The 15084-nt window shown below is 51.5% G+C and overlaps 6 protein-coding genes across 6 annotated transcripts; 4 read left to right on the forward strand and 2 right to left on the reverse strand.

The window, feature by feature from the left end:
* Positions 1–634: 634 nt before the first annotated feature.
* N7510_006429 (GTPase BMS1) lies at positions 635–4388 on the reverse strand (the record flags this gene model as incomplete). The annotated part of the gene is made up of 4 exons (XM_056978355.1): positions 635–3958; positions 4022–4111; positions 4175–4245; positions 4331–4388. 4 exons carry the CDS (start codon positions 4386–4388, stop codon positions 635–637), a joined length of 3543 nt encoding a protein of 1180 aa, XP_056834387.1.
* A 3077-nt stretch (positions 4389–7465) lies between these two features.
* Positions 7466–8458, forward strand: N7510_006430 (urea carboxylase-associated family protein; the record flags this gene model as incomplete). Its single annotated transcript, XM_056978356.1, has 2 exons — positions 7466–8201; positions 8262–8458. 2 exons carry the CDS (start codon positions 7466–7468, stop codon positions 8456–8458), a joined length of 933 nt encoding a protein of 310 aa, XP_056834388.1.
* A 376-nt stretch (positions 8459–8834) lies between these two features.
* Positions 8835–9216, forward strand: N7510_006431 (uncharacterized protein; the record flags this gene model as incomplete). Its single annotated transcript, XM_056978357.1, has 4 exons — positions 8835–8849; positions 8903–8943; positions 8996–9064; positions 9129–9216. 4 exons carry the CDS (start codon positions 8835–8837, stop codon positions 9214–9216), a joined length of 213 nt encoding a protein of 70 aa, XP_056834389.1.
* Positions 9217–9526: 310 nt separating this feature from the next.
* N7510_006432 (alpha-ketoacid dehydrogenase kinase family protein) lies at positions 9527–10943 on the forward strand (the record flags this gene model as incomplete). Its single annotated transcript, XM_056978358.1, has 2 exons — positions 9527–9714; positions 9779–10943. The coding sequence occupies 2 exons, from the start codon at positions 9527–9529 to the stop codon at positions 10941–10943; spliced, it is 1353 nt and encodes a 450-aa protein (XP_056834390.1).
* Positions 10944–10971: 28 nt separating this feature from the next.
* On the reverse strand, positions 10972–12508 carry N7510_006433 (putative 2-methylcitrate dehydratase (PrpD); the record flags this gene model as incomplete). The annotated part of the gene is made up of 2 exons (XM_056978359.1): positions 10972–12116; positions 12178–12508. The coding sequence occupies 2 exons, from the start codon at positions 12506–12508 to the stop codon at positions 10972–10974; spliced, it is 1476 nt and encodes a 491-aa protein (XP_056834391.1).
* A 1454-nt stretch (positions 12509–13962) lies between these two features.
* On the forward strand, positions 13963–14952 carry N7510_006434 (fungal specific transcription factor domain-containing protein; the record flags this gene model as incomplete). The annotated part of the gene is made up of 2 exons (XM_056978360.1): positions 13963–14060; positions 14121–14952. 2 exons carry the CDS (start codon positions 13963–13965, stop codon positions 14950–14952), a joined length of 930 nt encoding a protein of 309 aa, XP_056834392.1.
* Between the last annotated feature and the right edge of the window lie 132 nt (positions 14953–15084).

The following is a 15084-nucleotide window of genomic DNA, read 5'->3' on the forward strand; positions in this document are numbered from 1 at the left end:
GGAGGAAGGACCAGGGAGGACCCCCATGGGGTAATCTGCAAGATCTGCAAACTTGCGTTCGATTGACAATCGGCGACCAAGACTAACTTAAAACCGTAGCAATACACCGGGCGAAATGAACCCAAGAATTCCCGCTGGCGAAAGCCCGGGCCCCAGATCGCATTTGGAATGTATTCCGAGGAGTCTAGCGCGCCTCCAGAACTGCAGGTCTGCGATTGACGCCGGTGGGAGTCGACCGGTGTCGCAGTGTGAGACGTTCAGAGAACTAACTCCCCCTCCACAGACGCTAGGGGGCCAACCTCATCCATACTAGCGTCGTGGGCGGCCATGTGAACACGACTGGAATCCGCAGAATTGGAAGGAAATTGAGGCTCGGACTGCTTTCTACTCCATTAGCCACCCTGTTCACAGTTGAGCTGTTCGGACCGAGACAAGACGTTGAGACTGGACCCTGGAGGTAGCCTTGGTTATGCCTGAGGCTGCATCGGTGGATGCTACGGCGTCCATGCTGTTCTATACTACTTCGTAGAGATACTCCGTAGAGACAAGTAGATTCAATTGATCCATATATACGGTTTTGCCAACACGAAAACGCCTGAAATATGCTTGGTATCTGAGCATGGATGGATACAAATCACCTGCGCTTCTTCCCACCACCACCGCCCGACTCTCCATCAGTGTTCTTCCGCTTCTTGCCCTCGCGCCGCCAGTAGTCATTGCTCTCTCTCTTCTCTCGCGCGTTCTTTTTCTCCAGGCTATCCGCCACTTTGGCGCGGTATACCTGTCGCCGCTCTTCCTGCTTCGCTGCCCGCTTAGCCTGCTTGTCGTTGCGAAGCGTGGTCAGCTTCTGCATCAGATCCCGGGCCTTCTTTTCTTCACCACCGAGAACCACGGCTCGCTTTTGCATGTAGGTCTCGCCCTGGCGGGGCTTCATCTTAGTGATCTGCGATTTGAAGGGCAGGTCGGCTGCCAGCTGTTTCGGTACGCGGAGAGGGTTGAAGTGGCGGGTGGTTCGTTCGATCGGGCGGTACGCCGAGTCTTTGATCTGCGGTGTGGGGATGCCCTTCTCGCGCCGGACCTCACCCGTCAGTCGCATTCCCTGCCATCCACCGTCACCGGAGCTGCCATCTTGGTCGAGAAGATTGGTCACGGGGTTGTAGAAGCGGTGCGGTTTGATCGGGTACCATGCGCGCAAGAAGACAATGTCGCTCATCAGAATCTTATCCTCAAAGGTGGCACGGAAGTAACCCTCTGGCTTGCTGAGGGCTCGTTTGATCTGACCGCGAACGCCGGAGACGGTTCGAATCGATGCGCCCTCGAACTTCGCAATCTCCAGAGACGAATTGAACATGTCCTTGATAAAAGCCGTGTTCTTGAAGATCTTGTAAGGAACACCGGTGAGCTTCAGCTTCTTTACAATCTCGGTGTGCTCGTCGACGCTGAGAACGACGCCCGTAGCAGCGATCCGGAAGCCCGGGTTTTGATTTGAAAAAGATGTCACGCAACAGAAACCGGTGTTGGGCGCCACCAACGGGCCGTAGAAAGTGGCGAAGCAGTGCATGTGTTCGGGAGTGTACTTCAACATGCGGTTTCGTGTTCGACTGTCCGAGGTGCTGTACATGGGGATGGTTTGGAAACGACGCCAACCCAGGGAGAAGATCAACGGATCATTGCTCTTCAGGATCTTCTTGTGCCAGCGGTGTCGCTTGATTCGGATCTGCACATAACCATAGCGGTCCTCGGTCGGTGCCAGGCCTCCGACAATGACAGGGAAGCGCGGGTTGAACTTGGAAGCGAATTCATAGGGGACGTTCTCGAGGACAATGCGCGCGTAGGTTCCGGCCTTGTAGCCTTCAGCTCGGGCGCGGGAAGCCGGGTCGAGCTCATCAAACTCGGCGCGGTTGATATCCAGCTGTTTCTGCATCTTGGCTTTTTGCATATCATACCACTCGTCCTCGCCAAACTGCTCGTCGCCACCCTCGCGAGCACCGTCCTTGGCGTTTGCAAATCCTTCGCGATCTTCCTCTTCGAATCGCAGCCGCAATTCTTCCTTTTTCTTTGCATTCCGTTCGCGTTCTGCTTCCAAGTCCAGAGGCTTGTCAGCAACAGCGTCTTCCTGGTTCTGGTCATCGTCCTCGTCGCCGCTGTCGTCGATCCCGTTGAAGACTTCGCCGGTCTCGAGGTCTTCGAATGCACCATCTCCCTCGTCATCGTCTTCATCAAAAGCATCATCCAGATCGTCATCCTCATCCTCATCTGACCCATCGCCTGACAGCTTGGCGGTCACGAAGCGGCGTCTTATAGACTCGAGGAGATCCCGATCCTGCCACTTTTGCTCGAGCTCCTCGTAGTCGTAATCTGGGACTGCTCGGAAGTCGGCCTGGTCTTCCTTTTCGTTATTTGTCTTCTTGAAGAAGTCATCCTCGTCGTTCTCGATATCCTCCTCTTCCTCGTCTTCGTCATTGTCGCCCCGCCATATTTGCACGACATCAGCTGGGCTGATAGAATCATCGTACATCATTCGTGACAGGTCTTTCACACGGAAGGCAGGTCGCTTTCCAAGAAGGGATTTGGCGTTGGCCAGCATGTTCTCCTTCCAACGCACATTGCCTTCTTCATCTTCCTCGTCGTCATCCTCGTCGCCACTATCCAGATCCTGGTCTTCGACGGACGAGATAGAGCCGAGGTCAGAGTCGCTGTCAGCGAAGGCGATGTCGCCATCTTCTGGGCGGACTGCTCCATTTTGCCGTTCCTTAAAGCTGGTCTCGAAGTCGGCTGGGGCGGAAATTTCGTCCTCGTCGATCTCTTCATCGCCGCTCAAGTCGCCATCCTCCTCAACTTCCTCATCCTCGCCCTCTTCTCCACTTTCAAAGCCTTCGTCATCTGACACATTTTGGACATCGCGTTCGGCATCGGCAACCCGAGCATGTCGTCTGTGTTTCCGGCCAGTCTCCTCGTCTTCCGCGTGGGCGATCGTCTCGCCACCCCGGAACAGTCGCACACCCTGATCAGCCTCACCGAGCATCCGCCGCTCACTTTGCAGACCAACAACAAGCTGCTCTCCCAGACCACGATCCTCACCATCAGATTCTTCATCTTCGCCTTTGTCGAATGTTGAAGTCTTGATATCGATATAAACAGCATCTTTGTCGACCAAAACGCCACCCACGTCGGACATGGGCGCGAAAAGCAGCTTTTGCTTCTCGCCCAACTTGCGTCTTGAGCCCTTACCCGACGCCTTGGCAATTTGTTGATCCATGAATGGGGTTGGGCATGGATCAGGTAAGGCCTCGATTCCAGAGACGGTCAAATCGCCCACACCGGGGACATGAACTCGCGCGCCCTGAGCTTGGAAATTGGTGCCTCGAAGATAGCCGTAGAGCGCCACAGTACGATCACATTTGGGATTCTCTTCAATCTGGGTGGGTGGTGTGATATCAAGGAAGCGATCTGCCAGAGCGTATGGATGCGAGTTGCGCCATACCAAAGGCCGAGGGTTCTTCATCACGGACAAGAATCGGGAGAGGTTGTGCACTTCACGATCCGGGTATCGACCGTTGATAACACCAGAGAGATAGAATAGTTTTGCACCTTGGTAAAGCTCGCTCCAGAAGCGGTGCTTGAGACGCTTCTTGGCCGTTCGCAAGGTGCTGTGACTCTTGAACAGATCGAGATGGGTGAGGATGCCGAAGACGTTACCCGGCATACCACTTGTCGACAAGGCGTTCAAAAACTCCATGGTCTCCATTTCAAAGCCATAGTTTCCATCAATCATGAGCAACACAATGTCGGCAATCTTGGAGACATCAATCATGGATGCGAGCGAGTCTGAGGGGCATTCGAGGAAGGTGAGGCGCTTCTTCTTGGATGTAACGACGGTGAGTGGACCTTGAGGCGAGCTGAGGGTTTGTTTCGTGTAGCGGCGGATCAGAGATTTGATCAAGGTAGTCTTGCCAACCTGGGAACGCAAATTGTTAGCATTGCGTTCTGCTCATGGTCAAACCCGGTCGAAAGCACTCACACCTGGGGGTCCAACAACTGCAACAACTATGGGCGGTGCTTCTTCCGGCATGCGATCCACCAACGGCACATGTAGTCGTTTTTCCTTGACCTGTAGCAAGCATCTCTGTCAGCTTTTGATCGTCCGGCAAAATTTTCAATGCGATGTCCATACATCATGCGAGCGCGCCGCGGCCTTCTTGAGTTTTCCTGGGGCCGAAAAGGCAAATGCCTTCGGATTTTGACCTACAAGAAGAACGATGGTCAGCATGGCCCGGCCAGAAATATTTTGCGCCAGCTTGATCGCAGATCAGTTTTGCGTGGATCATACCCTCGTATTTCTTCTTTTCCTTGACCGGGCGGTGCGCCCGGTTTGACTGTTGCTCCATTATGCAATCGAGGAGGTTCACAGCCTCCGGGATTTTCTTGCAGCGTGAAGACGAAAGAACAGCGAAGAGCGCGGATCCGTTGCAGCTATTTCGAAATTATTTTGTCGGGCCGGATTTACTTGGGCCCCGGTTGTATGCCTGAGGCAGAGAGCCAGGTGAGGCATGAATTAGTAATTACCAATAGGGTTTTTTCTCTCAGCAATTACTAGTTTTACTCAGAGGGGTTAACAGAAATATGTACACTGGTACAGGACTTCCGGAATCGGTGTCACCACCTACACTCTTTGATTGTTTCTCGAACCCTAATGCCAATATCCACTAGATCATATTTGAAAATAACCCGGAATATTAATAATCCTGGTAGTGCGGTTAGTTGGTTAACGTTAGTTATTCCTGCGAATAGTAAGAAGCAAAGAGAGAACTTTAATTTATTCGTTAGCTCGGAGATCATCACAAGGTCCAATTGATCTCATCAAGGAACACGTATTTTAGTCGCTTGAGAATACATCTTTTTGAAAATATTTGCGCTGGAACGGTTGTGAAAAAAAACTCTGAGCTGGGCTCGGCCTCCATGTCGCTTAACACCCGCGTCAAGTAGGAGGTTAAACGTTATAAGTACAGTACATGTACTGAAGAGTCGGCGTCACTCTTTTAGCCAAGATTTAGCCAGCACAATTGTGGTATTCTGAAAATTCCAATTAGTTAACTAGTGTAAGATTTGCGCTTTGACAAGCTGGCTCTACGGGTATTCCCAGTTGATTTTGCTCGTAAATGTTAGCTTTTTGTCTGTTGCTCTAATTCCATTCGTGAATGAATCTTTGTTGATCCGCATACCTAGATGCCCTTATTCCATTCGTGAATGAATATTTGTTGATCTGCATATCTAGATCTGCAAACTTCAATTCCGTTTTTAATAACAAATACAATAGATCAGGCAGACACGTTGTAGTAAGATTTATACTATACTATACTTATTGACAAATTTCATGCCCCACCACAGTCCACAATACTCTCTATGTCGGTTTTCTATGAATTGACCGCCGCAAGGCCGCCCCTGTACCGTGAAAGCTATTAATAAATGGCTCACTCCCCTCCTACGCCATGTGGATTTGCGATCAAGGTCCAATCGTGGATGCAATAAGGCCGCCGCGACGAGAATGTCGAATACCAGTAACCTTGAGATATTCCCGGGGTAGCCGCATCAGGCCTCAAAATCACAGCCTAGATACGCAAGGCCTCTCGCATTCATCAAAGACGAAGATTGTTTGTCGACAGATCAGCCTTCGGTCGGTTTTAGCACTCTTGCAACGAAGCTGCACATTCAGTGATGCACTGGTTAAAGCCAATACTACGGCTCTAGGCTAGTCTAAGGCAGGCCTGACGGCAACTATGCGTTTTAGTATACAGGTATTTCACCATGATTGGAAGTCTAGTCTCATACCCAGCATTCCTATCGATCAGTCGCCAATACATATACACTGTGAACCTACATTCTAGTCTAGTGAATGTCAGAATGAACAAAAGCAGACGGTGGAATGTTATTGACGAAGCCGTCTTCCTAGCGATAATTTATAACCGCTCCTGTCTTTCCTTTCCTCTTCAACAATTGCATTGCTACTGGACAAACTCAACCCTTCGTTTCAGGCCTCTACTGTTCTTGACAAAACACGAGGTGTTTCAGTTTAACCTCATCCAACTAGTAGCTATGAACATCCTAATTGCAGTACTCGCAGGCATAGCTTCTGCTGGAGCTGCGATGGGGCAAATTCCAGCCGGACAATGCAACCCTGGGCCTGTTCAATGCTGCCAAACCGTCGGTTTACCGAGTGACCCTTCGGTCGCTACACTGGCTGGCCTCCTCGGAGTTGATCTCCAGGGGGTGAGCGGTACAGTTGGACTAAACTGTAGGTCTCGTAACCACCCTTGTTGCACCAGGAAACTAACGAGTCAATCATGTTGACAGGCAATCCAATTATTAACATCGTTGGCCAGGGTGCAAGTTGCTCTGCCAATCCGGTTTGCTGTACTGGAAATGTCAGTCATGTTTCTCTCCGGCACTTGAGCCTAGGTATCCACCGTCATTCATTAGGAGTGTTTACTGACAATCATGTAGACTCAGAACGGTCTTGTGAATACCGGTTGTGTACCAGTCCTTTTAGATGCGTGAATCGAAAAAAGCAGAGAAGAGAAGATACCGCTACTTGGGTAGGGGGAAATTCCTGCTCGGTTTCTATATAAGAAATACAATAGCGTCGGTGTTGACATTGTTCCGGAAGGTGTGTCCTGGGCCAAAGTGTTCTATGAGGCCGAAAACAGAATTTGCCAAGAGCGTATAGATGTGCCTACATTAGCAGCTGCTTCTCTACCAGTGCCTAAGCAATAGTACTACTCTCGAAGCTTGGTGAAATCTCATTGAGAGCGATTAGTAATAGATACCACTAAATTGGTATCGTCTAGTCTCACCCGTGGATTGCGGCTATCTTCTGGCGTAAAATACTATAAGCCAGCCTTCGTCCTCGACTGCACACAGTGTGAATAGTATACAAACAACACGGTGTACGGGGCGCCAGTGATTCCCCCCATTCACCTAGTGAGGAGAAAGCCACATAGACCTAGAGAATGTAATATACTCCTTGATGAACAGATGGCCCGCGCAATGTGCGCAGAGGTCTTGCCCTGAATCCGCTCTATTGTGGCCTTTGATTGATGCCTGAGGCAGACACTGATAGCTGTATCAACGACCGGGCCGGTTGGTCCATGATTAGGGCTGGCCCTACTACTATCGGGCCGATGGACTTGTCTTAGGATACCAAAGCCCTTTTATCTTCTCTCCGTCTCTGGCTTTAATATTAAAATGTCGATACCCGGAACTATCTACCGAGATAAGGTTTAGTACTACTAATTGTCTACTCAGCACGGCACTGATGTGAGCGCAGATGTATACTTACCCCCGTACCTTGTATGTGGGGCATTCTTGACCTAACTATGGAACCGCAAGACCGGGGGTCTTCCGACCAGGACTCCGTTATAAATGGACCACCCTCCCCGGATTGGGAGAGGAACCCCTCAACCGCAAGATGTCCGCTCGTCGCCCTCCTCCCGCTTACACCGCACCGCCCGATTCGGGAGTGCATGCCACCTCACCGCTGTACCGGGCCATCTCCGAAACGGCCAGCAGCCCCTCAGCGCGAGTGCCCCAGAACTCATTTACCATTCGACCATGCTCCGGCCAAGCATGGGTGGTGCCCGCCGGTCACATCTGCCGCCTGACGACACCCAAGGGACCGCAGGTCGGCGACCTGAACATCTGGAACGCAAAGAACCCGCGAGAGCGCATGTGGGCGGCGCGGACGCGACAGATCCATGCCTCTCACGTCTCGGTCGGTGATCGCCTGTGGTCCAACCTGCCGTATTTACGACCTCTGGTCACGATCACGGGCGACTCCCTCGGCGGCGGACAGCTGCATGAGGTGCTTGACGCGGATGGCAAGCGGAAACCCGAGGTTGAGTTTGGGACGACGCAGTTCGGGGGCCGGGTGCATGATCTGCTCGGCACACGGTGCGATCCTTACGTCAATTTGCTCATGGGCGGGGAGACGTTTGATTTTCACTGTCACTCGAATCTGACCCGCTCGGTGGTACCGTATGGATTGACGGAGCTGGATGTGCATGACGTGTTGAATGTGTTTCAGGTGACAGGACTCGATGAGCAGGGCAAGTACTTTATGGAGACATCTCCGGCGAAGCAGGGGGAGTACTTTGAGTTTTTCGCTGAGGTGGATGTCCTCTGCGCGCTGTCGGCCTGTCCTGGCGGTGCGTGTCCTATTTGATGTGTTATGTGGTATATTTCGCAGCTAATTCGGACTGATGCAGGCGACCTTTCCAACTGGGGCTGGGATGACAAGGAGGGTGGCATGGGGGCAACCTGCCGTCCTCTGGGCGTGGAGGTGTATCAATTGGCGGATGACACGGTGCTGGCCGGGTGGAAGGAGCCCTCTAGTCCCCAATACCGAGGCATGCATGGGATGAAAATGCCTACGCGGGAGGCAGATGGCTACGTGGGGTTGTAGAGCATACTGTCTGACCTTTGCCTCGAATTGGTCGATAGTACTCCTTATACTTCCCCGGTCCCCCACCAGCACGTGACCACCGCCATTACCTCATCGGAGAGAATAGCGTCATCGCGCCTGGAGCAGGCTGAAAGATTTCATGCTGGGCTGCGATGCAAGGGAGGGCGCAGACGCCACCGGTACCGTTTGTGAGGCAATGGGAGAAATCCAAGATTTGACACCTGCTCCGTAGTATAATCATGGCGTAAACGGCTTATCAGTATATAATCTCCTCCCCCCTCTTCTGATCTTCTCTCCCCCCTCCTTGTCTCATCTCATCCCCTCCCCACCCATCGTCTCATCCACTCCCTCCGTACTATACCAACAACCGGCTAAGATGCCTCTGTATAACGTGAGTCATCACCTCGCCCTCTTTAGACAGAATCGAGTTAATGTCATGTTTAGGTGACCCTGAAGAAGGACTCGCCCCCTGAGGAGCTTGAGCGGTGGGGTTCCCCGCCATCGATCGATCTAAACCATGCTGATTATCTTCCACAGCGCCAAGCAGGACGTGCAGAAGAAGGGAGGAGTCATCAAGCACGAATACAGTCTCATCAAGGGCTTCACGTACGCCATCCATGAATCGGTGCCCCGGCCGGATCCCTCCCGTGCTAACCCACTCAATAAATAGTGCCGAGTTCCCGGAGGACCACGTCGGAACCCTCGAGTCCGACGAGCATATCCATGTCGAGCAGGACGGGGAAGTCAAGACCCAGTAGAGTGTCTTTGAGGGCCCGTGCGACAGGTCAGAGGAAGGGTTGACTTCAGATCCTTTGGAGACCAGGCTGAGAGGTCTACCACGTGCTTGACGATGTAAATAAATTTAAATGTTGTTCTTCCACTTTGTGATGTAGTGACTCTGCTCTCATTCTTATCGGTAAACAAAACAGGGCCCGCGAATATCCTCCCGTACCCGAGCGCGGATCCCGTCACCGCCTCCTACTGCGTGCCCTCTTTCATCTTCTCTTCTCCTTGCAACATGGCTGACGCCCACAATCAATGCCTCCCACTTCCTATCGATCGATCATGATGTGGAGAGGGAGAGCTCGCCTGAGCTCAGTGATCCAAGCAGTCCCTCTGCTCCGTCACTCTTCCACCGTGTCGCAGCCAACCAGCGGTTGGACCATCCATCCCGCCAATGCCGATGCAGCCAAGGACCAGGTCGCCCAGCTGGCGGCGAGTCCTCGCCGAGCGTTGACGCTGGCAGATTTACTGAGGTGGGTTGCCAGCAGCATTAAATGAGACACGAACAGGCCGTACTGACAAGTAATTCATCCCCAGACATGGCCGCCCGCCATTGTCCAAGGGCGCCCTCCTGGCCTCAGCCAACTTCACTCTTTCCCTTCTTCCGGCTCGACTGGCCTCCCGAATCCAAGCCCTGCGCAACCTCCCCTTTATCGTGGTATCGAACCCACATGTATCGAAAATCTATCACAATTACCTCCACTCCCTCTCGACCCTGCTCCCGTACCAGCAACGACAGATCAGTACCCTGGAAGAGGAGAAGCAGTTCGGAGACGTCCTCGCAGATCTCGTACAGACCCACACCAACACAATCCCGGTCCTGGCTCGTGGGTTTCTCGAGTGTCGGAAGTATATCAACCCGGGAGATGTGACGCACTTCCTGGACACGCACCTACGAGCGCGCATCGGAACGCGATTGATTGCTGAGCAACACTTGGCTCTCCATTTTGCCTCACAGCCTATCAGCGATGAGCCAACTACAGACACCTCCACCAAGGAATCGGTACCATCGAATTACATTGGGGTCATTGACACGGCCCTTCAACCTGCGCGCATTATTCGCTTGTGCGAAGACTTCGTGGGAGAAATTTGCGAGCTCAAATACGGAGTACGGCCCCGTCTGAAGATCGGCGGAGAACCAGATGCCTCTTTTGCCCATGTGCCAGTGCATGTGGAGTATATCATTACTGAGTTATTGAAAAACGCTTTCCGGGCTACCATTGAGTCTGGGAACGAGCGTGAACCCATTGAAGTGACAATCGCTTCCGCCCCTGATGTTCCTGGCCATGTACGACCTATTCAGGGAGACGCCGATGAGGGATTCCAGCTCGAGAGCCTGGCTGAGGAAGCCACTACACACGACGCTATTCAATTCCCAAACCCAGCATCACAATGTATCACAATCCGCATCCGCGATCGTGGTGGCGGCATCCCACCTGAGGTTCTGCCTCATATCTGGTCGTACAGTTTCACCACCTTTTCGGACATGGATTTCCAGAACTCGGTCAACGGTAACATGGATGCGCTGAACACGATTGCTGCCAGTGGCGGCCACTTGAGCAGTATTGCCGGTCTGGGTTATGGATTGCCGCTGAGCCGGGCATACGCCGAATACTTTGGGGGCAGCATCGCCGTGCAAAGCCTTTGGGGATGGGGTACAGATGTTTATCTGACCTTGCAAGGAGTGGGGAAGATCGATTGAGCATGAATGTCTTGCCGGGCCTGAAATCTCACAGCCTTGGGTGAGGACTCGAAGGAGCGGGTCGGACAAGCAGATCTACGAAATCCATGATCCGCATATCGTCATCTTCGGCCGCTTTTGAGATACGCGCAACCTCCGCCTCGGAAAACATATGCCTCATATTCTTTGCAAACTTTGCCTGAACCGCAGGCGAAGTTTTAGGATTCCGCACATGCCCAATGGGGTATTCAATCAGAACCTCGGACAAGGAAGACCCGTCATCGAGGTGAATGGTCACCCCCGATCCAATGCTCATTTTGTCCCAGTCGAGGTAGTCCTGAGTGAGCTTGGCGTCTGGATAGACTTCCATTTGTGAACGCAAATGTTCTAATTCCTTGCTGGATGCCCACTGGCTGTCGTTTGCATAGTCTGGGGCTTCCGGTGCACAGCCTTTCAAGAAAGCCAGAGCGACCACATACTGAATACAGTGGTCGCGGTCTGCAGAATTCTGAAGTGGACCCGTTTTATTGATTATTAGATCGGCAGCGGCGGTGGTACGCAAGACAACACGCTGTATGTGGTTCGTTGGGTCGGACAATCCTTTTTGCTGGAGTGCACGATGCTGAACCAATGCCGCCTCCACTGCCGCGATTCCATGCCCTTCTACGGGCATGACCTTGAACAGCACATTCTGAATTGTCCATGTCTCGAAAGATCGCGGCAGCTCGAATCCGGCCTCGCCGAAAGTTCGTTCCAAAAACCCCCATCGGGATGTAGTCAACGCTCCTGGGGCACCGGGCTGCCCAGCTCGCACTAGGAGAGCCAGTTGCACGGCTCTTCTCGCTGCGTCGCCCGCGGCCCATCCTTTTCGCGGAATGGTATTAGCACCAGAACGATACACTCGAGTTGGGTGGCCGTCCATCCAGACGTGGGAAATGGCTGCTCTGGTCTGGTTTTCGGTCAGTCCTACCAACCACGAGACAACCGTAGTGGCAGCTAGCTTAACGAGAACTACATGGTCAATCCCATAGACATTGAAAGCATTGCGCATCTGATAACAACCCTGGATCTCGTATGCTTTTATCAAAGCGACTAGCAGAGTTTTGATTGTCAGTGGTGGTCCATTGTCATCTTTCCCGAATACAGATGCGCGAGACAGCCAGTCCATGGTAGCCAAGATCGCCGCGAGGTTATCTGCCACCTCGTTAGCGTGAAAAGTCTACCAATGTACTCGCCGTTGACTCCTGGCTTATACCTGAAGGATGTCCCCATTCCGCACCCCCCAAAGCATCATTATGATCCAAGTACCGGATCAAAACACCCAAATCAAACGCCCCCTTCAGAGGATCTACCTGCAGCTCTGTGCCAGGAACCCTGAATCCATTTGGGACGACTGTGCCTGCCACGACAGGACCGAGTAAAGCTCTGCACTCGCGACTTATGGCTGCTGTCTCGATTGCACAGCCGATTGCGTCGAGGAGAGCTACCCGTGCACATTTCCATACTGCTTGCTCTGTGTCTGGTATTTGGTAGTGGAAGACGTAGTGTGCTACGTCGATGATGGGTTGGTCATATGGTTGAGGCATTTTGAATGTATGAATTCGAGTATATATTGGCTTTGAAAAACGGTCGTGAACACTATATTTCTCGCTATTGCCAGTGTTTGTTCGATATACTTCTGCAATCCTACTTGTGTAACATCGGGCCATTCTTTTTAAATTAGCCGTTGGCAACGGATTTCAATATGACACTCGTTCTAGAACAGGCCATGTAATTTGATTCTGAAGTGATCTTTGGAGAATCGACAGGATTTCCCAAGTCATTGCTGGATCAAATGGTTGGATTAACTTTGCCGCGGCCAAGTCGTGGGTCCAAAGAACGTGGTTCCCCGCGGGGCTCAGGGTTCGTCACTACATAATTTTGCGACTCCTTCAGCTCAGATTCAGTCAAGTGAAAGGGAATGGAAGAAGTCCATAATGCCGGCGGCGAAGGGCGGCCTTATCGCTCTCACTTACATCCAGCCTGTCTCCCGTGCAAGAAGCGCAAATCACGATGCAAAACCCGAGATTCCTCGGATAAGTGCATAATGTGTCAGGTCCATGACACGGAGTGCAACTTTCCAGAAGCAGACTCTAGGAGGACATCGGCATTTTCTTCGCGGAGAGTATCATCCAGAAGGAAGCAGGCGAGACTCTCTCAGAGTAGACGGTCGCTGGAACATCGAAATACGCAGAGTCCTCTTGCAGCCGTAGCGGAAGCTCCCCGAGCATACAGGGCGTCTAATAATGATAAAACGGAAGCGCTTTATTCCAGTGGAAATAAACAACAGGAACTCTCCAACCTGATGGGAATTGTTTCCGAGACCGGAGACGATAGCTCCCACATCGTCAGCCCAGCGATCGCAGATGACAACGACGCCCTGGAAAGTTATTTGTCAACGCTTCCAGATATTCGGCGACGATGTATTCAAACGAATTCAAGTTCCAACAGGCCGCCCAGACCAGTGCTATTTAATACTGTCCCCAGGCGGCCGCTCGGAGTGACAGCTAACCAATCGCTCGCGGCCATGAAGTGCGAGATTGTTGAGAAATATCTCGAGCCGTATGTTCAAGAAGTTGTTGATTTGTGGGTATTTTATTATTTTAATCATCTCTCTTATTTCTCTTTATCTACTAATAATGAATGAACGGCATATATCAGATACTTCGAGAAAGCCAATCCCTGCTTTCCGATATTTGATCAAGTCTCCTTCCAAACCGTCTTTTCTACACATAAGGATAAGATTTCTCCGGCTTTACTCTGCAATTTATACGCCAATGCTCTGATCTATTGGGAATCCTCACCCAAATTGTCCCGCATACGCTGTCCTGATATACGCTTTATCTGGAATCTTGCGAGCGAGGCGCTTCACTCGGAATTATTCCTGTCGCCAGGAATATCTTCAGTAATCAGTATCATTCTCACAGTCGGCGGGAGACCCAGTACGTCTGTTTTTGGGAATGGGGGGAAAGTGGGAACTGCTGTGGCCTTGTGCAATGCCATGGGGCTGAATCGAGACCCGTCTCATTGGAATATCTCGCCAATTGAGAAGAAGTTTCGCATTCGAATTTGGTGGCTGGTTGTTATACATGATCGATGGTAGGCTTTATCTCTGGGATTTGATCTTGTGTTTTGCTTTTTACTAATTCATATCTATAGGTGCAGTTTGGCATATGGAACACCGTTGCAAATTCATCGTGCGCAATATGATGTGCCATTCCCAACAATAGGTGACCTCAGCTCCTCAGACGCATCGACATCCCAGATTGCAGCCGCTTCAATATTCGTCGCATTGACTAGTTTGACCGAAGTACTAAGCTGCTACCTGGAACATGTGTACAGCGTATCCAAAGACTTCACACTGGAAAAGTCGGCTGCTGAGTTAGAGCAGCACTTTAGCGAATGGAGAGAGTCACTAAGTGACGATATCCGCCTCCTCCTTTTGCGAGGAGCGCATCTTCACGCCCCAGGGGCAGCAAACTTCCGGCTGGCATATCTCTCAGTCGAGCTTCTTCTACGGCGTATCCAACTGGATCTCGACAAGAGCTCCTCTCAATCTGACGAAGAAACAGTTTCCCCTTTTTATATGCAAGCACGGCGTGCGGCAGAGGACATCGTGCTTTTCATGCAGGAGTTGGATGAATCGCTTTTGAATGGGTTTTGGATTCCCGTCAATGCCTTCTCGCTCACCTCCTCTACTACATTTCTGTTACGAAGTGCTTTGCGAATGAAAACTTCGAATAGTCGCAATGGGCCTCTCAGAATGGCCAAGGATATGGTCGATGCACTTCATACTTATCAGCAGGACTTTTCTTGGGATCTTGCAGATCATTGTCTGGCAAATTGTGGGGATTTGGTCGAAAAGATCAGTTCTGTTGAGGCGTCTGGGGGAGATGCTTGGAGTCCTGGGTTTCCTGTGTTTTCGGAGTACCTGGATTTAGATGCTTCGGTTTTGGATGAGCTGTTTACGGGGTTTCCACTTGAGATGTAGTTAGTTTTCAGATACTTCCTCAGAAGGTTCATTAGAGTTGTGGGCATATGAAGCAATGCCGACCACTTCATCTTTTCCATAGAGAGTAGAACTCTAATAAAGCGCTCCCTAGGCCGGATATATAACCCACTC

This window comes from Penicillium lagena (genome assembly GCF_028827675.1).
Source record: "Penicillium lagena strain IBT 129212 chromosome Unknown utg000003l_segment0_segment0, whole genome shotgun sequence".
Classification (NCBI taxonomy): Eukaryota; Fungi; Ascomycota; class Eurotiomycetes; order Eurotiales; family Aspergillaceae; genus Penicillium; species Penicillium lagena.